Raw genomic sequence first — 23,252 nt, 5'->3', positions numbered from 1 at the left:
ATATATATATATATATATATATATATATATATATATATATATATATATATATATATTTGTTTTAGACTTCAAAACACAAAAGACGTTGCCCAACCTACATGATTATAAAAAAAAAATAGAGAGAAAGGAAAATGATTTCTCTACATCCATGTACCTAGTAAATATTATGTAGCACGTGAGATAGAAGTCCCACATTATTTAGAAAAGTGGAGGTTGAACACTTTTTAATTTGAGGACTCATAAACATAATACCTTAAGTTTTTGCGTAAATATGTGATGTCAAACTCGCTTTTATAATTGTTATAGGTCCAATGCAAATAATTTGCTTCTCCTCGTGATCCAACAATGGTATCAGGTTCGACAAAGGTTTAATCGTCTTCTGGTGTCAAAAGTCTTCATAGCAAGGTGTTTAGGTGGTGTGTCATGGTAGTGCAATAGCAACGGTGATACAAGTGTAAGTGTGTGTGGGTGAAAAAACTTTTGTTTGAGAGGGGCAGAATGTTGGGACGCGAGAGGAGCCTGCGGTTATCCACATTGGGTTAAGAGTAAGCAGACAAATGAGTTACATCACACTTTAACCCAAAATCTTGAGACATTGGATTTAGAGGTCTTTTTGTTTGTAAAGTGTTCTACATCCACTTTTTAAACAAGGTGTGACTCTGGCTCACACTTGCTACACAACATATAATGAATTGATGGGCTCACACTTGAGAGAAGATTATTGTGTAGAAAACGTGAGTTAGAAGTTCTACGTTGCTTATAAAAGTGAATGCTTATAAAAGTGAAAGTTGAACATTTTATTAATTTGGTCACTCATAAGCCTTAAAATTTTGGTTAAGGATTTATAGTGTCCAACTAATATTGTATGATTGCTCATGGCTTAATATAAAGGGTTAAATATGTTTTTGGTCCCTATAAATATATCAACTTTTCGTTTTAGTCCCTCTAAAATTTTCCTTCAGCTTTTAGTCCCTATAAAATTTTCAATCACAACTTTTGGTCCCTATTTTTAAGTTAATTTTTGTATTTTTTAATGAAATTATGCATAAATGTGTAGAATATTGTAAAAAATATTCCCAGAAAAAAATAGAATTTTTTAACAAAACATGAATTAAATATGAATTTTTAACCGTAAAAAATATAAAAATTCATATTAAATTCATGTTAGGTTAAAAAATTCTAATTTTTTTTGGGAGAGATTCTTATAATATTATAAATTTTTCTGCAATTTTTTATTCAAAAATATGAATTCTACATATGATCTTACTTTAAAAGAGGGACCAAAAGTGAAAATGGAAAATTTTTAAGGGACTAAAAGTTGAAGGAAAATTTTAGAGGGACTAAAACGAAAAGTTGGTATATTTATAGGGACCAAAAACATATTTAACCCTAATATAAATGATCCTCAAACTCCTCTCATGATCTAGCAATAAACACACAGAAAGAAAGAGAAAAATTGATTTGATAAATGTGATATAAAGAAAACAAATTGTTGTATGAGTGAGAAATAGTGTTATCAAATATCATTGTTGTTGGAGAAACTTGCATACCATAAAATATGTTGGATCATCAAAATATTCACATTTTTTTATTGGATTTTGTATATATTCACCTTTCTAAGAGTTGAAGAAAGAAAGCATAAATTATTATTATTATTATTATTATTATTATTATTATTATTATTATTATTATTATTATTATACTATGTCGTGTGTGCAATACAAAGCTAAGCCAACAAATGTAAATGAGTGGCATGAGATCAGTGAGTGGCATGGCATGAGATAAAGCATCGATTCGTATGTGCAAAAACCATTATTTATTGTTTTTGTCAAAACTATAATAAAAGATAAAAAAAAAAAAAAACTCAATGTCTTACATGCAATAGTTTGTACCTTGTGATCTAAATTGACCATGTCGTCCCCACAGTCGATTCCAATCTTACACGCGTGTGTCCCTGCCATAGGGCCATGTCAACAAAGTTTTACTCCCTCCATTCCTTTTCTTTTGATGTAAGTTTTACTAACAGACTCTATATCGTTAGCGACCAATCTATCATAAAATGGACAAATGAAATTAAGTACTCTATTTACAACAAACAATTGATTTTTAGATATGCAGAATAATTTATGTATTTGGTTTAGATTCTTGACTAGATACATGAATTGATCAATGTATCTAAAAAGTCAATTGTTTTTTGTAAATAAGATCGGAAGAAGTATTTTTTTAAGGGACTTCCTAATCAGTGCCCCAGCCAATGATTAAGGAATCTATAAATGAAAAAGTTATTTGTTTTGGTTACTTAACCGATGTCTTAATGACACTGGTTGACATTTTTTGTTTTAATAATATACATTATCAACATTTCATATATTCTTTATTAATACGTTTTTCCCTAAACAAAAAAATTCTTTATTAATTTTTTTTCTTCATGTATTCTATTGCAAATTTGTTAAAAAAAAATATATTCTATTGCAAATTTTTGTTAAAAGTGTGAATACGAACAAAATTTTAGAAGATGAGTGATTCATAAAAAAAGAAAAGAAATGAATGGACTTATTAATTATGAGAAAAAGACTTCATTCACTTGAAAGAAATCTTATCATGCAAATGACATTACCACACCCACACCAACTCAGATTTTTCGTGATGTATGGATTTATGATGATACAGGTTATTGAATGGACGTGATATGATATGGCGTATGTGGACGGCCAATAGATAATGAAAAGAATAAAGGCCTATTTTAGTAATTTAACATATTATACTATTCTAATTTCTTACCGAAATACTTCGACTATAAAAAATGTTGAATTGAAAGTCAGGGAGCATCCCAACAATAAATTGGCAATAACGCCACTATTTTAGATCTAAACGTTCCATAATTTAATAATTTAATTTTACGTAAATATTTCCTTCTTTTTATTTTTTTCACATTATTTTTGTCTTTTTAATTAATTAACATTTGAATTTTTAAGATTTAAAATTTGATTTTGATATGAGCTGAACTCTCGGTGTTTAAATTTGTGGTTCTTTATATTTTCATATGAATTTTAAATTCAGTGTTTAAAAATTCATATACAAAAGACTAAAATGAAAAAAATGCTGTAAAAAAAAAAAGACAAAAGACAAAATTGTTGTTTAAAATTAAGATAAGTGATTACAAGTGTAATTTTCCCTAAAATTGATTCTTGATATTCTTAGACAAAGAAAAATTAATTCATCCATAATAAAGAGTCAAGACTAATTTGTTCACCTAAATTGTAAGGTTTAGTTCAATTGGCACGTCATTTTTTTAGGAGACGACAATGTTAATATTGTCAAATTGAAAAAACGTTCGCTCATGTTTAAACATAACACATCACAATTGTGTCATCAATTTAGTTGTATTTGTCACTTTGCCTAAATACATCACCAATGACATGTTTGCGAAAAACTCAAACTTGATTCCATAAGCAATCTTAAATGGTTCTTCAATTGTCGCATCATATTTATGCAACTCAAACATATTTTGTTCGAAATAATTATTAACTCAACTTTGATGATACATGCATCTTATTTAAGCTATTTCAACCATTTTTGCTATCTATTTTGCCGCATCATGATTTATTCAATGAAGAAATTTTCATCATCATCGTTTAGTATACATTGTAGATGTTGAAAGTGTCACAAAAATTGAGCCGAAAAATTTGAGAGATATTAAAGCTCTCTCTCTCTCTCTCTCCCTCCACTCTAACTAAAAACTAAAACGCTTTCTCTCTCCAGAACTCTAGAAGGAAAGTAAGTACATCAACAACTTTCTCCTCGAATCTCCCTCTATCACATACAGAGGGGGGAGAGAGAGAGAGAGAGAAAGAGTGTGTGCGCGCGTCACCATTTTTTCAGTTACTGAGTGATTCCGTTCTCTTATTCTTCTTCTTCTTCAACAATTGAAAGCATCCTTTTCTAGGTAATTGTCATTTCACTCTTTCTCTATCAATCATTCATCTTAATTTTCTTTCCTTATACGGCGATTCATGACGTGGATTGGATTTATTTATTTAACTTTTGTTTAGGTTCGATGAATTTTGTTGATAATGTGATGTGATTCATTCATTCTCGTTCGCTCTTAGTTATGGCTACCGATTCGTCTTCCCAAGGTAACACACGCACGCACGCACGCTTCCATCACTTGCTTATTTTATCTCTCTCTTAATATATTCTTCTTAATTTTCTCCAATTTTTCATGTATTTCGTTATGTTCATACTGAGGCGATTCAATTATCTCATGGATTGATTAGATTCGTTATAATCTGTGTTATGCTTTATAATCTCACGTGATTTAACGATCCAGCTCTTGATTAATCATGTTTTAGCATTGTCATCGGTCATGTACCTCATTTTTTCTGTAGATTGATTTATTTGCCATGGTCCATATGATATCATGATTTAGCATTGTGATTTGTGACATATCTGATTTGTATGCGGATTGATTTATTTTATGTGGTCTCTTCATCAAGGTTTTACATGTCAACGCTGTCGAAGAAACTGCTGTAATTTTGCATGAGTTGTATTTAACTGCAATTTTCCGTTACAAAGAAGATATGATTTGTTATCTGCGTTATGTCTTACTATCCACATGTTGATTAATCGCAATGATATGGTGTTTTAGCATTGTATTTTTGAAGTATCTGATTTTTCCGGGAATTGATTTATTTCCTATGGTCTTCTTCCTCATGGTTTTTTGTGGCCATGTGTCAAGATTTTTTATGTCTAAGCGTCCGCAATTGCGTTACTTGAGGTTGATGTATTTAACTGCTCTTTTCCGCAATAAAAAGGATCTCAACAAGACAAGGATTGAATTTGTTATCCGCATTATGCTTTACTGTTTCGTGTGATTTAACATTATGCTTTTTTACCGATTTATTTTTTATGACAAGAAACTGATTTTCTTTGTCGATTAATTTATTTGTTGTGGCATCTTCCTCGAGGTTTTCTGAGGCTTGACATGTCAAGGTTTTTTTTATATCTGCGTGTCCGAAATTGCGTTAAATGTGGCTGCTACACGACAAGGGTTGGATTCGTTATCTGCGTTATGCTTTAATATCTCGCGTGATTTAATTGTGGATTGATTTATTTGCCGTGTCATCTTTCTCATGGTTTTTCGAGGCATGACATGTCAAGGTTTTTTATGTCTACGCGTCCACAATTGCATTAATTCTGGGTGCATCAGTTGTATTTAACCGCAATTTTCTGCAATACAAGGATCACAACACGACAACGGTGTAAAACCTTGTTGTCCATGCGTGTCCTTTCTGAATGTTGGGTTCTGATTAGCTTTTTTTTTTCAGCAAAAAAGAATGAACTTTAATGAGAGAGGTGTTTCACTATTTTATTTGATTTAATTGTAATTTATTTTGTTTATCTTTTGGTGATTCTGCCTTTTTTGGTTTAAAATCTATGCTATACATAGCCTTTTATTGCCGAGCTGTTGGTGTGAACTGCATTTAGGGGCCAGGCAGTTCAATATTTTATTAATGCATTTTGATTAAAAAAGGAGTCTTGATTGAAGTAGGCTTATAATTTGATATGCGATGTGCCAACAACTAAATAAGCAGGTCCATGGAGGTGCCTATAAAAGTCAAAGGAAGTTAAGTCCAATTACCTAATTGGCTGACTTGATTAGTCCATTACATTTACACTGAGCTATCCAATATTTCTAGATTCCATCCTGCATCAAGTGGTTGGGATGTCCTTGTGATGCAAGGTCAACCAGTTACAGTTTTATATGTTATGTTTCTTGTTCTTGTTTTCTTGGTTATATTATATGCAATCAATATGTTAGATCATAAAAAAAAAATGCATTATAGTTTCTTCTATAAAATCCATTATTTCTGCGTATAATTTCTTGATGATGACATGTCTAGCAATTGTACAAGTTGTAACAGAAGTCTTTGTTGAAATAGTCTTGTTTCCTTCACCACTTGGAAGTTTTAAAATTGGAATGCTCTCATCTATATAATAATATGCTAATATTTGTTTTCTTTTTCCTTGATCTTAGCAGTTGCTCTTGATCCTTCTAAATTTAGTAAATTGAGTATGGAGGAAAAGAGAGAGCTTGTATATGAAATATCTAAATCGTCTCATGATGGTGCATCTGAGATACTACAGTCATGGAGCCGTCAAGAGATTTTGCAAATATTGTGTGCTGAGATGGGAAAAGAAAGGAAGTATACTGGGCTGACAAAGGTGAAAATTATCGAAAATCTTCTGAAAATTGTTTCCGAAAAGAAATCAAGTGGCCATGATATTGCCACCGACCCTGAACCACATTCTTTTCCTGCAAATGGTCAGAAACCTGCTAAAAGGCAGAGAAAAACTGAGAATCCATCTCGGTTAGCTGTTCCTGAAAACAATGTTTTTGTCAATAACGGTGGCGATGTGAATAATAATACCTCATACTGCAAAAACTCAGCATGCAAGGCTACCCTAAATCAAGGAGATGCATTTTGCAAAAGGTGTTCATGTTGTATTTGTCATCAATATGACGACAACAAAGACCCTAGCCTGTGGTTAATATGCAGCTCTGAAGCTCCATTTCCTGGTGTTTCTTGTGGCTTGTCATGCCACCTTGAGTGTGCTTTAAAACATGATGGTTCTGGAATTGGCAAAGATGGCGAACGCCCCAAACATGATGGAGGCTTCTGCTGTGTCTCTTGTGGGAAAGTAAATGATTTACTCGGGTAAATTTTATATTCTTCTTTTATTCTTTTTCCCTATTTTTCTGTCTTGTCTTGGTCTTATAGTGTTTTCTACACTGGAAACTTTGTGTAAATGCAAATTATTGATATTAGGGTTAATTATGTTTTTGGTCCCTACAAAATTGAGACCTTATAAGTTTAGTCCTTACTTAATTTTAATAGCATTTTTAGTCCCTACAAAAAAAATTCTGCACTCAATATTAGTCCTTACTCAATCCAAATTTGTTTAATTTATGCTTAAACTCTTAAGTTTTTCAACAATTTTTTTACAGGCGTGTTAAGAACGTTATTAAAAGGTCCTCCGAAAAAAATATCACAAAAATTTGATTTCTACGTCAATATTTTTGTTACTTATATCTTAAACTTTTGTCATTTTAAAAAATTCATATTTAATTTATTTCATGTTAAAAAATTATAGATTTTAGTAAATGAACCTTTCATAGTGTTCTAAACTTGTATAAAAAGAATCGTTAAAAAATTTTAGAGTTTAAGGATAATTAAACAAAATTTATTTTAGCAGGGACTAAAATTATAAGTAAATTTTTTTTTGTAGGGACTAAAAATGCTATTAAAATTAAGTAAGGACTAAACTTATAAGGTCGCAATTTTGTAGGGACCAAAAACATAATTAACCCTTGATATTATTAGGATTCAAGATGATTATATCTATTTGTATGTTGCTTACAAGATACAAAATAGATAGTAAGTATTGAAATAAGTCAACTGTGGCTTAGAATTTTCTTCATACTAAAGAAACAAGTTAAGTCAACCAAGTCGTTTGTCGTCTACAAGATACATCAAAATACGTTCATAATAGACAATGACTAAAGAAATAAGTTCACAGAATCTTAGAATTTTTTCCATGCCAAAGTCTTCTCCTTTTTCCTGCTAAAGTCTTATCCTTCTTAATGGACCAGTTGAAAATCAATCTCTCCTTTTTTAATCCTTCCCTCTGTTGTTTGGGGCTTTCAATTTCTATACGGTAGGAAATATAATCGTAGCATTTTTTAGTACATAATTTACTTTAAACTTACATAGGTCTGCCATTTCAAGATTAATATTACGTATGATCAGCATTGTGGAATAGAGAGATTTGTAAATTGTTGAATGTTCTTTTGAATTGCTATGCTCTAGTGATCAGTGAACTCTATTCAATACAGCGGAGAAAATATTGCTGTTGTTCAATCAAAAGATTGTAAAGTTGTTACTTTGATATGTATTTGGAAATTGTGTAGGGTATGTACAATCTCATCTAATCTTGTTTCTTAAATGTAATAGATGCTGGAGAAAACAACTGATGGTAGCAAAGGATGCCAGACGTGTGGACATACTATGTTACCGTGTCTCCTTAAGCCAAAAACTTTTACAAGGGACTGAAATGTATCGAGAACTTTATGAAATTGTTGATGAAGCAGTGAAGAAACTTGAACCTGAAGTGGGTCCACTGACTGGCTCACCACTGAAGATTGGTAGGGGGATTGTGAACAGGCTTTCTTCGGGACCTGAAGTTCAGAAACTCTGTGGTGTCGCTCTTGAATCACTTGATTCAATGCTTTCCAAAAGGATCTTGCCTCTGTCTCCCAATCCAACCATTCAAGGTGACCAATAACTCTTTTAAAAAGGATCTTGCCTTTATGGAATCAAATAATTTACTTCTTCCATTTATGGTAATTGGTATAATGGTATAGAATTATTTTAGTGTAAGGAGAAATTAATTTGGTAAGAATGGGTTTTATATTTTAGAATGTTCACCTATAAGTAATTTTGGCTAATTCACATGTAATTTCTGGTAATTGGTGGTGGTACAAAAATGAAAAACTCTTAATCACAGTTGACGGTGTTAATGAACTTGTGGGACCTACAATGACATATGGAATTGACAGGAAAACACGAAATATTTTACATCCAAGATAACTTTTTGTGTATGTAATTATATTTGATTTGAATTTCTTAACTATAATATTGTGATGGATAGAACAATTATTAGCTTATTGACATTTTGTCATTGTGTTTACAATCTCGAATAAGGTAATTATTGATCAGTCTGTGTCTACATTATCAGATGCAAGTTTACTAGCACCAAATATGGTGAGGTTTGAAGATGTCACTGCAACATCCCTCACTGTTATTTTGTGTTCGGAAGATGCTTCTGGAGTAAATAGTGCTGGTTATGCTGTGTGGCATCGCAAAGCTGATGATGTGAACTATCCATTGGACCCGACTTGCACGATTCTCCTACCAAATAGAAGACTTGGCATCGAGGGTCTACTTCCAGCTACAGAATACAGATTCAAATTTGTTTCCAATGATCCGAGGATGTTGTGTGCGTGTGAAGTTCAAGTCTTGACAGCGCATGGTGAAGATGAAGTTCCAAATTGCTCAGCAACGGAAAGAAGTCAGAGCCCAGTAACCAACGGTAGCAGCCTTTCCAATCCTTCATCAGTAGAAGATGAAACTAATCACAGCGACCAGACTGATAATCGATCAGATAATTATCCTTCTTATCACAAGGACAGTGACCAGCTTGCTCCTGGAAATCTATCTAATGATGCGAATAACTGTTCTGGTTTGGGTGGAGTGGGAATCCCCAACAATGCAGATTCCTTGTCAGACAAGCAAGCTGCTGTAGGAACAACTGCCATCATAGCTAGTTCTGATGTACTAAAGCTTGAAAACAAGCATTCACAAGAGGAACAAATAGCCGAGGACATGAGCACCGAGGATGGGTCAGTTCCAACGGGAAGGGAATGTGTTCCGTTAGCAGGTAGCTCAAAAGGGGGATTGCCTAATACTCCCTGCAAGTTGGAGATAATTAAAGATGGTCGGGGAAGAAAAGGTAGATCCAAATTCAGTGGCAAAGATCTAGAAAATGGATCCGGGAAAAGGAATGTCCTTCGAGATGGAAGCACATCCAAGAAGAGAAGTGGTGAGAGGCAAGACGAGGGCTGCAAGGCTAATAGTTTCTCAGATCGGGATTTCGAGTATTATGTGAAGGTGATTAGAAGGTTAGAGTGTGAAGGACACATTGAAAAGAACTTCAGGCAGAAATTTCTGACTTGGTACAGCTTAAGAGCAACCCCTCAAGAAATAAGGATTGTGAAAATATATGTAGATACATTTCTTGAAGATCCCGCTTCTCTTGCAGAGCAACTTGTGGACACCTTCTCAGAATGTGTATCAAACAAGAGATCATCGGTGCCTGCAGGATTCTGCATGAAGCTTTGGCATTGACCCTATTTTGTCGGTCCAGCTACTAGCCATGAAGCTTGAAGCCCTCATGGGTTGTGATGAATTAATTCTTTAGATTTATGATATTCTTCATTTAGACAGTTATCAAAAATATTTAATTTCAACATTGTCATTCATATTGATGATGTAAGAATTTTAGATTTACTTAAGTTTACAATTACTATTTAAAATTGTTAACTTTATAGTAGATAACATTCAAGGGTTTATGTTAAACTGAATCATATATGGTTTTGGTCAAAGTAGACAATAATGCCCTTTTTTTTTTGGGTACAATAATGCCCTTTAATATTAAGGAATTTGTCCATTAATACACGAACCGTGATCGTTTAAAGAGATAGATTTTTTCTCTTTAAATCTAACAATCCCTACAGTTGTAGCGTTGTACTGCAGTTAAAGAGAATCCAGATCTGATCTTTTGGGTTTTGGACCTTTGGTGGCAGATGAAAGAATCTTTGATGGCCCTTTAAAATTTTCGTATGAATGACAGAGATTGGATTCCAACCAAATGTGGTGACTTTTCTATGTGCATGTACTAGTGTAACGCCCCGTGCCAAGCACGGGATACATTTTATTTTAAAAAATTTAACGGGGCTTACCCATAAATAAGTTTTTGAGATATTATTTGATTTTTTTTAATTTGATTTCATTTCAGAATTTTGATATTATGTAGTACTTTATCTTCATATTTAAAATTGAGACAATAAATCATTGTTTATCGGGACAAAAAAAAAACAGTTAAATTTTATAAAGATATAACTATTTTTGTGAGAGTGATAAAATAGTGAGAAAAACTACAACTATTCTTAAAATATAAAAATAATATAAATAATTACTATATTCTTAAAAATATATCTAATTAATAAGAGGTATGATCACCTCTGTTATAATCTACCATTATGGCTTTGCCCTCTCTTTAGAAATCTTCCGCCACCTCACCCCATTTTTTTTTCCAAACCTTCATCACTCACAATGTACCATCATGCAACGATGGTGTGATGAGCGGTGTCGTCCCTCTGCACAACCCTTTTTTCGGTTCCCACAACAATCCGCGTCGTTGGTTTCCGATTCAACCAGTACCGCATCTGCTATAGGTGGTGGTTGTTGATTGTTGGTATTCGTAAATCGTTGGATATCACCGGCGATCTTGTTTGGTTCTGTGTGTTGGCCTCTCAATGGCAGAACCCCACGTTTGGTTTGGTTGAAACCCAAAAGTTCTTTATCCTCTACTTTGCCACCGTTTTGGACCTTTTTCGCCGCCGTGTGGATTGTTTATGGTGGGTCATTCAAATCCGTCATCTCCTCCCTTTCTTTGGAGTGGTTGTGGTACTGTCTTGGGCCAGAAATGACTGTTAATTTGATGTTGATCATAGCAGTAAATTGTTGGTGCGTGTGGATTGTTTAATTACCGTGTTGGCGGTCGAATCTACTCCCCACTCTCAAGAATATGTTTGTGTTTCATATCCCATTAATCCTTGATTGACATGGGACTGTGTGGACTCGAAAGAGTCGTTAATGCTTGTTGTCGTTGTTGCAGGGAGTTGATGGTACGTGATCCGATTTTGTGTTGAAGATCGATCAATTCGCCAAATTATAGACCCGATTGGTCCTCACAAACGTCTATCGTTAATGGTATTTGTTTGTTAGAATTAATTAGGGTTGAATCCACTTTGTTGATCTTTTTTTGATGTATTACCTTTTAGGGTGGATCCACTTGGATTGATTGGATCAGGTTTTTTGTCCTCCCAGGTTTTATATAATTTTTCCCTTTTTTAATAATATATATGAGCAACTGGCAATCGATTAAAGTAGGGTACCAACTTAATTGGGATTATTCTTTTTGCTCTTGTCTTATAAAAATAAAATAAAAAATCTACCACTTTGAATAAAGCTATTACTTTTTTTTTTATTTAATCACAATACTCTCTCCGATTTCAATTATAAAAAAAAAATCTGACTTCAAAAATTTACTTATATGCAATTAGTTTTCTCATATGTTTCTAAAAAAATATAAAATTATGAAAAGTACCATATATTGGAATTTGTTTTTTTTTGAAAGATTTTTTTTTTAAAGAATCTATTGGAATTTGTTTAATGAGAAAAAAAATATTAAAAATAAAACTTACATGAACTAAAATGTATATTAGGATAAATAACATTAAATAGAGTCAAAGTAAGTTATATATATTTTTTTAATTTAAGATAAAAAAAAATGTAATTATTTATTTTTTATATCTAAGATTGGAGAAAGTCCCTAAAAAAATATTGGAGAGAGTATTTCTCTCGGAAGCAAATTATCTCTAGTGAGAAAAATTTGAGAAAACAATTTTCTTAAATCTCTTCCCTTCATTTTTTTTTTTAATTTGAGATCAAGGGTCACAAATTAAAACATTCTAACCTAATTTCGTTATGCTTTAGTGTAGTTATGATTTTGAATTCATCGTTTCACCTTTTTTCCAAGCAAACACTTCCTCCTTCTTAAAGTTCCTAACCGAAACCCACTAACTAAAACCTCCATCAAACATGGGGAAGAAAAAGGTAGGAGATCTATGTCAATCCACTAAATTTCATGCAAGTTCTTAAACTCCTCAATGGTGATCCTAAGAGTAAGGTTAAAAAATTCTTCTGGTATGCTAATGTGGGATAGATCAGGCAACTAAAAATAAAGGTAATTGTTTTACCATTTGTTGGAAAATGTATTTACTAAAAGGATTGTGGAAAAAAATCACATTCATCAAAATAAGCATACATTTTCTTTAGTTACTTTTGTCTCCATAATTTAACGGTTGAATTTGATCTTAGTTGATTGAAAAGAATTTTGTAACATCGTTTTCCAATCCTTAAAGAAACAAATAAAATGGTTCAAGTAAATGAATAAGTATGTACGTTTCAATGATTTTAAATAATCAAGTTGATAGTTATAAATACTTACCTAGGAACAACTTAACTTTTGCCAACAAAATTGTCAGTTTCGCCTTTTTAAATTTACCGGAAGATAGAAAAAAGAGTACATTCAAACTGATATCTCTTAAAAATTAATTGACAAATAATTAAAATAATAATTAAATATCATAATGTATTATATAATAAAAATAAAAACAAATCGATTTCACCCATTTGAATTCAATTCAATGTTCTTGTAATGTATCTTTGTATTCTCCTTCAATATCCACCACAATTGGTTTAATTTCTTTCATTCTTCAAGGCTTACTTAAGTAAAATTTATTTTATTGAATCCTTACTATTTTTAGTGTGGAGGGAATGTGGAAGTTAGGAAAGTCAATTGGGTTAAGTGAGATAAGGTGTGTCTTGATCGATATAGTTGTTGCTTGGGGGTTCGTATAATGCAGAACTTTAACTTATCTTTGTTACGTGAATGGTTTTGGAAGCTAATACGGATCAATGAGTTTGCATTTTAAAGTTTTAGCTTCTTAGAATAGGTTGGTGGGTGTTCATGTGAAGAGTGGGGACAGTTAGGCGTATGTGTGGTAAAATTACTTCTATGGTTTTAAAATAGGGGCGAAGATGGGGATTAGAAATTGGTTTGATGACAACTTGATGATAGTGGATAGTAATGAGAAAAATACTCCTTTTTTTGCCATGATTCGTGGTTGTAGAATGGTCTTTTGTGTGATATATTTAGAAGAACTTTTGAGTTATATCAAAATAACTCTATGCCATTTAAGGAGATATGTAGGTTAGGGTTGGATGGGGTGGAGACGATGTCATATAATTTTTCTTGGAAGGAGGTGTTGGGGATATATTGTTGTTATTTGTTGGACAACATTATTTTTAAGGCTAGCGTTTTTGATAAGTTTCTTTAAAGTTGATCATGGTGAAAGGTACCTTGACAAAGGGGTATATCATCTAATGATGCAAGTGGAGCATGATGAACCTATGGCTCTAAAAAATCTCATTAGGAAAAAAAGTAGCTCCTCTAAATGTCTCTCTCTTTTTCGTGGAGGATCTTGAATATATGAATTCTAACAAATGACAACTTATCATTTTGGAGTATTTAAAATATGGACTCATTTTTATGTTCTGGCATATGTGAAAAAGAGGAAAATTATCTTTTTTATTTTTAGTGTGAATTTTTTGGTAGAATATTACATAATATTCTAAAGTGGTTGGATAATTATTGTGTTCTTCCCATTAATTATTGTGAGGGTACTCTTCATTTCAGTGGTTCTCGATTATTCCAAAAAAAAGTTCGTTTTAGTTTTCAATTGATTTTGTTGACTTGCATTTCAATTATTTAGAAAGACAGAAATTCTTACATTTTTGTCACAAGAACCAGTTTATGGTGTTGTTAGATAAATTTACAATTCTCGTTTATTGGTTACAAAATGCTAAGAAATCATGTACGTATTTTGAGTTGAAATGTTGGTGGAATAATCTTTCTACTTGTCTTGGTTATTCTACCTCATGATTTGGTTCTTTTGTATCTATGCATCTTGAACTTTGTATTTTCCTTTGTTGGGCACATCTTGTGCTTGAAGGGTTTTTAATATAATTAGTTTGACGTCTTCCTACAAACTAAATCCACCCCAGTCAAGACACCAACTACATCAATATATAATATATTTCATGTTGTTAGAAAAAGATGGGGGTTTGAAATTAGTTTGATGATAAAAATATGATTCAAATTACATTTCATGTCGTAAGAAGCATTGAAAACATCAAATACAGTGTAAACGAATACATGTTTGTAGGGACCAAAGAAGATTTAGATATTTTGACTTTTGTGTTGATTGTAAAATTCAGTTTGTATTCGTTGTGTGATGGTCTATAGGAACCACTGTTGCAAGCAACATCAAATGAGGAAATCGTGAACACCATTCCCTCTTGGAGCTGCTCCTTGAACTTGTAGATCAATGTTCTTCGTATGGACGCACCAATTCGATCACCCTAGATAACAAAGATTAAAACACTATACTTTAAAAAAAAATACAAAAACACAAAAAACATAAAACAAAAACGATATGAAAAAAGTACCTTTCGATCCATTAGAACCAACTCCATGAAAAATGGTAGTTTTTTTATTTTTGTAGTCTTGAACAAACGAAGCACGAACAACCCTCACAACCAATGTCCACGATTGTTTTTTTTGACGAAACAACAGAGATGAAGCCGTGTTTCGTAAACATTTTTCTTTGCAATAGAAAAAATTACATAAATAACTTAGAATATAGATATCAGAGAACCAGAGAACAGAAAAAGAAGAACTATATTTTGTGATTGTTATGTACTCGTACCCAAAAGCGATACTATTTATATAGAAAAATAGTTCCATAACGGTTAATATCAATTAATTATTAATTTGACCGTTTTAAAATTAATATTATCAACGTCTTTAATATTATAAAATGTGCATTAAACGATTAGATTATATTTCATGTAACCTACAAAAAATTAACTTCATAACATTTGAAATTTAATAATATCTTATTAATATTAAGTAATATAATTTTGTAACGAATAAAAATTAATTATATAACCATAAAAACTAATTGCTACAATTAAATTTTTAATTAGTAGGTTAATGTCATAGTATAACGGACCAAAATTCAAAATATAATTTATTCAAGTTATTTATTATAATTTTGAAACCTACCAAATTTTTAATGTACCGTATAAATGTTGATCGAATATTAATTATATTAATAATTATTTGATTGTAACGTACACATTTTTAATGTAACATATAAATTTTAATCGAAGCAATAATTATATTAGTAATTATTTGATTGTAACCAACTATGTATTTTATGTACAATCTAATGTTAAATAAAAAACGGTTTTTAATAATAATTATAATTATTAAGCTTGTATTAAAAATTAGGAGAAATTTTTGGAACAAATGCCAAATAGGATTATGATGATGTGGACATCTTTAGAGGAGAGGATTTTGGAATAGGCTATTTCTAAAAACTCTAAATTGTTAGTATAAAGATGCGGGTCACAAAAACAATTAAATGAAGCATATACATACATAACAATTAAATGAAGCATATACATACATAACGTATATATAATGAAGCATGGTTAATTTTAACGTATGAATAAAAATAATAGGTGATCCCATTTCCACCATCCATTGAGCAGTATAATAATATATGCATGGTTGATATATTTTTTGGCTTGAGGTGGGCAAATCGAAGAGGTTGATATGATCATGAACAGCAAAAGGCTACAGCTTTGGGTATAAAGCTTGTTGATATTTAGGACTTATTAGTAGAAGAGAAATGATTTATGAACAACGTTATAGTTAATTGTAAAAGGTTGTTGGGACTTGGAACATCCACAGTGTGGTACACCTAGCCAAATTGTCTTCACCGGAAAGGCCAATAGACAAATATTGGAAGGAATCATTTGTATATTTTATTCAAACTATGACTTCTTCAACTTGGATGGACACGCAGCACCAGGAATTGGTGGGGCACTACCTTCATTCTAATGGTTTACAAAAAATGTTACTACTAGCATAAAAGGCTTAAATATGTTTTTCGTCCCTGCAAATAGGGGTCGTTTAAAATTTCGTCCCTGCAATCGCTAATCCTTTTTTTTTGCCCCTGCAAAGTTTAATCACTTAAAATTTCGTCCCTTGACCCAGTTAATTAATGTCATGTCATCTGATTACTGACGTGGCACTATTAATCTGGTTTTCACTTGTGTGACTCAGCAAATGGGCACGGGAATGGACAAAATTGCCCCTCTTCATCTGAGACCAAGTAAAAATGACGAAAATGCCCTTATGTTCATCTTCTTCAAAACCCACTCCTTCTCTTCCCTTTCGTCGCGATCTCTTTCTTCCTCCTCTTCATTTCTTCTTCTGCAGAGAAATTCAAAAGCGGAAATTGGTACAAAGGACTCTACAAAGCTGTTTGACGCAGAATTTAGCGACGGAAACGAGGATGTTGAATTGGTTAGCGATTTGTTGATAATCGGATCCGTTAGCGAGACGGAAGAGACCGATACCGAGAAGAACGCCGGCGGTGAGGTTAAGAGGGAGCTTGAACGGATCCTATTTGTAACGGAAAACCTCTTCTTGAACGGAGCTTGTAACGGCGGTGCGAATTCCGTCTCCGATTTGCAAGGGAGGAGCTTGTTCTTCCTGGAACAAACTCAAGAAGCTATTAATTTTCCCAAAATTCATAATCAAAACCCCTTCGAATCCTTTTTACAATCCTTTGGAGATGAATGAAGATGAATTGTTGGTTTGTGTTTGTGGATTGAAGAAAGAGTTTGTGGATTGAAGATGAATTTCAGACTGTCTCTCTCTCTCTCTTCTCTCTATCTCGCCGGCGAAGCTGTCTGCAGCGGCGCCGCCGCCCCTTCCCTTTCGTCTTTTCCCCCTTCTCCCTTTCCTTCCTTTTCTTCTCTTATTTTCTTCTGTCTGTGAAGAAGAAGAAGTCCAGGGGTATTTTGGTCTTTTCTCGTTTGTCTGATGAGTCTAGGGGTATTTTTGTCCTTTCGCGTGCATATGAATCAATTAGCAGTGCCACCTCATCAGATTAGTGACGTGGCATTAATTAACTGGGTCAAGGGACGAAATTTTAAGTGATTAAACTTTGCAGGGGCAAAAAAAAAGATTAGCGATTGCAGGGACGAAATTTTAAGCGACCCCTATTTGCAGGGACGAAAAACATATTTAAGCCAGCATAAAACCATTTAAGGATCTTGATACAAAAACTGTTCCATAATTTCACGCCATAAATACATCAGCAACGGGTGGGATTGTCCAAATTTCAAGATTAGTATTTTGGATTTTCACAAATATCAAAAATTTGCATAGTTGTGAAAATCCAATATACCAATCTTAAAATTTGATTTCAAGATTAATTACTTTTGGTTTTTTAAATTACCCATTAAAAATAAAAAATAGAGGGTATCGTACATGGTATCAGTTAAAGTAAATGGGCCACAACATTAAAATAACATAACAAGGTAATTATTGAACTGTTTTGTTCAATAGATAAAAACAATGCATTGTGTCCTAATTAAAATATCCATTTTATTGTGCCCACTGTCTTCTTATAATTACTTACTTAACATATCTTTCATGATCACCTAAGCCTATTCCTTTCTTCCTTTCATCTCAACTATTCTGCCTCCTTCAAAGATCAGACATTTATTTGATTAAAAATGTCTGCAGGAACATTTGCAGCTTCAGTTGCTGGGCCTGGCTTTGTGGGCTTGAAGTCCAACTCATCAAATCTTTGGCCCAGTACTACTTATTCCATTGAATGGAAAAAGAAGACTGTCTCCAATGGTTCTAAGATTCACTGCATGAAGGTTAAGTAATCTTATACAATAGCCATATATTATGATAGCATGGTTACATATATGTACTAGTACTCCCATCTTGGTCTTTTTCTTTTCTTTTCTAATATGCTTTGATTTGTGATATAATTTTGTAACTTAAAACAGACATGGAATCCCATTAATAATAGGAAATTTGAAACACTTTCCTATTTACCACCCCTTTCTGATGACTCAATTGCAAAGGAGATTGACTACATGCTCAAGAAGGGATGGACACCTTGCCTTGAATTTGATGAGGTTAGTCCAACCTAAATCTAGTTTATAATATAAGGTAGTTTTTTTATTATTATAAGGAAAAAACAATTAGGTATACTACTATACTAGAGCTTGTTGATATTGATTCATATAATATAGATTAAGGCAATGTTTGGCTAAACAATTTAATTAAGCACTTATAGCGAAAATTAAAATGAATTCAAATTATTTTCATAGAATCTATAAAGTTATTTTCATAAGCTAATCTAGAGAGCTTATGAAAATAATCTAAAAAAGTTTATTAACATGTCGTAAATTGTTTTCATAAGATTTCTCAAACAATCTTATAGTTTTTATGTCGTTAGATAAACTCATATAAGTTGATATAAACAAACTGTAATAATTTAACAATATCTATGTCATGATCCAATAAAACTTTTGTATAACTTTAATTTATTCTATGAAGTGGATATTTTTGTTTTTCCTTTTGATGTTTTTGTTTTCTAAGTATTGTATATCTTATTAATAATATGGAACTTGTATTGTTTGGAAATGGAAGTTTGGATGTATTCATAGAGCAAATAGCCAGATGCCAGGATACTATGATGGGAGGTATTGGACATTATGGAAGCTACCAATGTTTGGTTGTAACGACTCTTCACAAGTGCTTAATGAGATTAATGAATGCAAAAAGACATATCCAAATGCATATATAAGATGCTTAGCATTTGACAACAAGCGACACATGCAAGCCATGGCTTTTATTATTCACAAACCTACTACCACAACAACTACTTAATTAATTAAGCCATTTTGTTCTTATTTCTCTTCAAATCCTTTGTTGAAATTCTCAGTCTTCTCTCTGTAGCGTAGTACTTGTTTAGTGGCATATGAATAAAATGGATTTGGAAAGTCGGTTTGTTTGAGCAGAATACAAATATGTCTGTACATATTAGTGTATTAATATATCTTGGTCGCTTTATTAAACATTATTTAATTTTAATGGATTTTTTTTTTTTTTGGAAGAATCTATTTCTTTTTATCAAAACAACATTGTCACTCATGGTTATGTATAATCACTTTCATTTTCTCAAATTATTATTAGTGTATGTGTGTTGGTATCATGCCCGGTGTTCATGTTTGTGTGAGTGCTTCATAGCACATGAGTGGTATGAGGTTTAGAAATCGCATTTAACTTAGCCGTGCTTGATAAGTAAAGATGGCGTTTGGTGACCAATACGAATGAACTTATCACCTCGTCAAAGCTAAATACTTTTTCTTAAAGTGATTTTTTCAGGGCTCAAATCTCTATTCTTTATAACTTGTTTGGTGTTCTTTATGAGTTAGTGGAGATTAGAGATATCGCTCTGTTCCTTCACAATGTTGAGTAAAAGCACCGGTTCAATAGAGATAATGCTGCTCATGGTTTAAATATTTTTTTAATTATGTCCAATAGGACATTAAAAACTACCTCATAACTCTTAAAAAAAGCATCACTCTGATAAAAAATATTCCGTGTAACAAAACCAGCCCATAGATTTAGATTTTAGTGCGCATCCCTTGATTTGGTAGAGATACGAATAGTATATCTGCATGATTAAGGTTCATAAACAATTATTTGGAATAAGCACTTATGTTAATTGGTTAAGAGAAAACCAGTCCCTGCTTTCCTAGGAACTGAGGTATCAATGTGGTCCTTGAGTCGTTAACAAATAAAAGAACGCCAACTGCAAGTGACAACGTTGGATATCTGTGTATGTAGTGTGTAGTACACCCTTTTATTTAGAGTATTACTTTTCTCACTCTATGCCTTTCCTCGCGCGCCCTATTTTTTTTCCAATTTTACCCCTGGTCCGGATTTCATATTCCGGAATGAATTGTATTACTTTTCCCACCCTATGCCTTTCCTCGCGCGCCCTATTTTTTTCCCAAAATACCCCTAATCCGGATTATGTAATCCGAACTGATTCCGGAAAATTTAATCCGGATTCTTTCGTGTATTTTGGCACTCCATTCACTCTGATGGATGATGATACCAGTTATAAAAATATTGGTCCGGATTATATAATCCGAAAACGTTAGAGATATTCCGGAATATATAATCCGAAACATGTAAATCAGCCCGTTGAAAGTCAACAAAAGGGGGTGGTGAACGACAGTTCCGGATTATATAATCCGGAATGCGCTAAACATGTCCGGATTATATAATCCGGAATGCATCAGTACAGAGGCAGAAGCCATCTGTTTTGGCTGAGCCTCTGTTTTGGCGCATTTTGCTTGCTTCCAAACAGACATATCATGCCGGTGACATGCTCTAACAGTAAATCGAACTCATAACATTAAAATCATCAACACAGCATAATTTTCGAACAAAACATTAATCAAATAACATTAAAAATTATCCAAGATTACATAACATTAAAAATTATCCAAGTGTTACATAATTCAAAATGTAACAAACATAAACATACAAAACAATACTATCAGCCCCTAATAACTACACCCGTACCACCACCACCTCTGCCACCACCCCTGCCACCACCTCTGCCACCACCCCTGCCACCCTCAGTAGCTCTCCGACGACGGTAAACTTTTGCATCATGCAACTCTCTCAACGCATCCTCCAAATGCTGTCATTCCTCAGTCCCTTTCGGCACCATACCGCTTCTCATCACATCATAGATGTGGTCTCTGATGCGGGTCATCCTTCCGCTAAGCTGTAAGTACGCAAGGTCTCCATCATCTTGAGCAGCTCGGGCATCAAGGACCTCACACTCTGGTGGCTGTGGCACCGGTACCGGCATGTCTGGAAGAATCATGCGTGGATGAGACACCTGGTAAAACCACTCGATGTATCCATGTGCTGCCTCCACACCATGAACTGCAATCTCTCCCAACTCCTGAGGTGTCAGCGTATGATCAAGTGCACGCTGAAAGCGGTTCGTGATCTCCGCCAAGTTAACATCAACAGGTGCACTCTGAACGGGATGTCTCGGTATGGTCTGAACCCACCCAAATTGGCAAAGCACCCTCTCCGGCAGATATCTCACCATGCGGTCTCTGCATCTCAGCCATCCAGAGTAAAGGCTGACCCGCTCAGACGGACGTGCCTGACGGTGTGCAGCATATGGGGCCATGACAACCCTCGTCAAATCCAGCGCATCTAGATAGTTCCTGTAGTGGTCCACTTTGCCTAAACCATGCAGTGGCACAAAAAACATCGCGCGTGGATACTGATTCTCCACATATCCGTCCCAGACATCCTTGCTTCCGATACCTATAAAGTGATGAAACACCCAAGCCTGCACCAAAGACAACCACATATAAATATACAAACCATATACACTTAAATTAAAAAAAATAAAACATAGTTCTTAATTTATACCTGCAACAAACTCAGGAATCCTGCCACCTGACTGGTGTTCCAACGTGCAGCATTGTTGAGCTCCTTATACAACTGAGTTAGTGCCGCAACTCCCCATGAAAAACTAGCACAAATATCAAGGTCTCTGAAGTACTTCAGGTAGACAACATCCACAACCCACTGGTTTTTGTCACTGAAGATCGTGATCCCCACCAAGTACAACAAATATATGCGCACAGCCTGGTCCCGCAACCTCTCCACCTCCTCAGTCACACCATACTCGTCCGCCAAATCCCTCTGCTCCTTCAAACGCTCCTTGAATATCCTCTCCAAGTAGTTAAATCTGCAATGTGCACCTTTGGTCTTCTCGACCTCTTTGAGTGCATCACCCAGATCAGACCCCAAGTACTCCACCATCCATTCCACCGCCTCGTCCCGTGTTATGGACCCGTGGGACAGGAGCATGCCGTCAATGGGGATATGCAGCAAAGAGGCCACATCATCAAGTGTGACTGTCATCTCCCCAAACGGAAGGTGGAAGCTGGAAGTCTCCTCGTGCCACCTCTCCACGAACGCACAAATTAGCCCATGATCAATAATCGTGTAGCTCGTATCCTGGAGCCAACCAAGGCCTGTGCGACGCAATCTGCTCTCCCACCACTGTGCAACCATGATAGGTCTGGTGTCATCATCATGCATCACCTCTATCTTCTTTCCGTTGTTGATGCATTTTAATTTTCCACGCCACTGCAAATATTTAAAATTAATAAAGTGAGTTTAAACTCATGGCTTCACAAACATATTTAACAATAAATAAACCAGTCAGATATAAACAGTACATAACCAAGCAGTTTCAGATATAAAGTGAGCTTCAGATATAAAGTGAGTTTAACAGTACATACCACGCCATCAGCCGCCTTCCTGGCCACGTGCACATGGTACCTCCACAACAGGTCAGTCTGGTGTGGGTCACCGGGATAGTCATCTAGTGGCTCAGGGTCCACCACCTTCTCCTTCTTCTTTCGCCTTTGTTGTGGCTCCGCATCTTCAATGTCCTCGTCCATACCCTGCAGCTCCTCCTCAAGGTCTTGCTCCTCCGTTTGCTGCAAATCCACATCAGTCTGCTCCTCCTCCATGGGCATATACTGTTGCTGCTCCGGCTGATCCTCTACATCAGGCTCAACATCAGCACGGCGTCCTCTAGCACCCCGACGCCTCGGAGGAACAACACCTTCAGCCTCCATTTGTTGCCTACGCGCTCTCCTACGGGAAGCATGCCCTGCCTCCCTTACGCGCTGAGTATTAGACGTTGAACCTTCTGTAACATTCAAATTAGGGTAATCAAACATCACAATCAAACAGCACAATCAAACAACACAAAACAG

At 34.1% G+C, this 23,252-nt stretch overlaps 2 protein-coding genes across 5 annotated transcripts; both read left to right on the top strand.

Annotated features, from left to right (window-relative positions):
* Nucleotides 1-3,726: 3,726 nt before the first annotated feature.
* On the top strand, nt 3,727-10,225 carry LOC146903123 (VIN3-like protein 2). 4 transcript variants are annotated; one of them, XM_085736254.1, is made up of 6 exons: nt 3,727-3,946; nt 4,053-4,136; nt 5,595-5,743; nt 6,041-6,719; nt 8,016-8,335; nt 8,800-10,225. In XM_085736254.1, the coding sequence occupies exons 3-6, from the start codon at nt 5,737-5,739 to the stop codon at nt 9,966-9,968; spliced, it is 2,175 nt and encodes a 724-aa protein (XP_085592380.1). In that variant the 5' UTR covers nt 3,727-3,946; nt 4,053-4,136; nt 5,595-5,736; the 3' UTR covers nt 9,969-10,225. The 4 variants fall into 4 exon arrangements, with proteins under 4 accessions (XP_085592380.1, XP_085592379.1, XP_085592378.1 ...); XM_085736253.1 differs by lacking the exon at nt 5,595-5,743; XM_085736252.1 differs by lacking the exon at nt 5,595-5,743 and having other exon boundaries at nt 6,038-6,719.
* Nucleotides 10,226-18,051: 7,826 nt separating this feature from the next.
* LOC146903122 (ribulose bisphosphate carboxylase small subunit, chloroplastic-like) lies at nt 18,052-19,520 on the top strand. Its single transcript, XM_085736251.1, has 3 exons — nt 18,052-18,278; nt 18,414-18,545; nt 19,063-19,520. Exons 1-3 carry the CDS (start codon nt 18,129-18,131, stop codon nt 19,300-19,302), a joined length of 522 nt encoding a protein of 173 aa, XP_085592377.1. The 5' UTR covers nt 18,052-18,128; the 3' UTR covers nt 19,303-19,520.
* Nucleotides 19,521-23,252: the final 3,732 nt, after the last annotated feature.

The sequence above is a fragment of the Medicago sativa genome, chromosome 8 (assembly GCF_051527215.1).
Source record: "Medicago sativa cultivar Bolivia chromosome 8, Bolivia_mono, whole genome shotgun sequence".
In the NCBI taxonomy this organism is placed as follows: Eukaryota; Viridiplantae; Streptophyta; class Magnoliopsida; order Fabales; family Fabaceae; genus Medicago; species Medicago sativa.
Note: the sequence above shows the minus strand (reverse complement) of the source record. Positions and strands in the feature narration are given on the sequence as shown.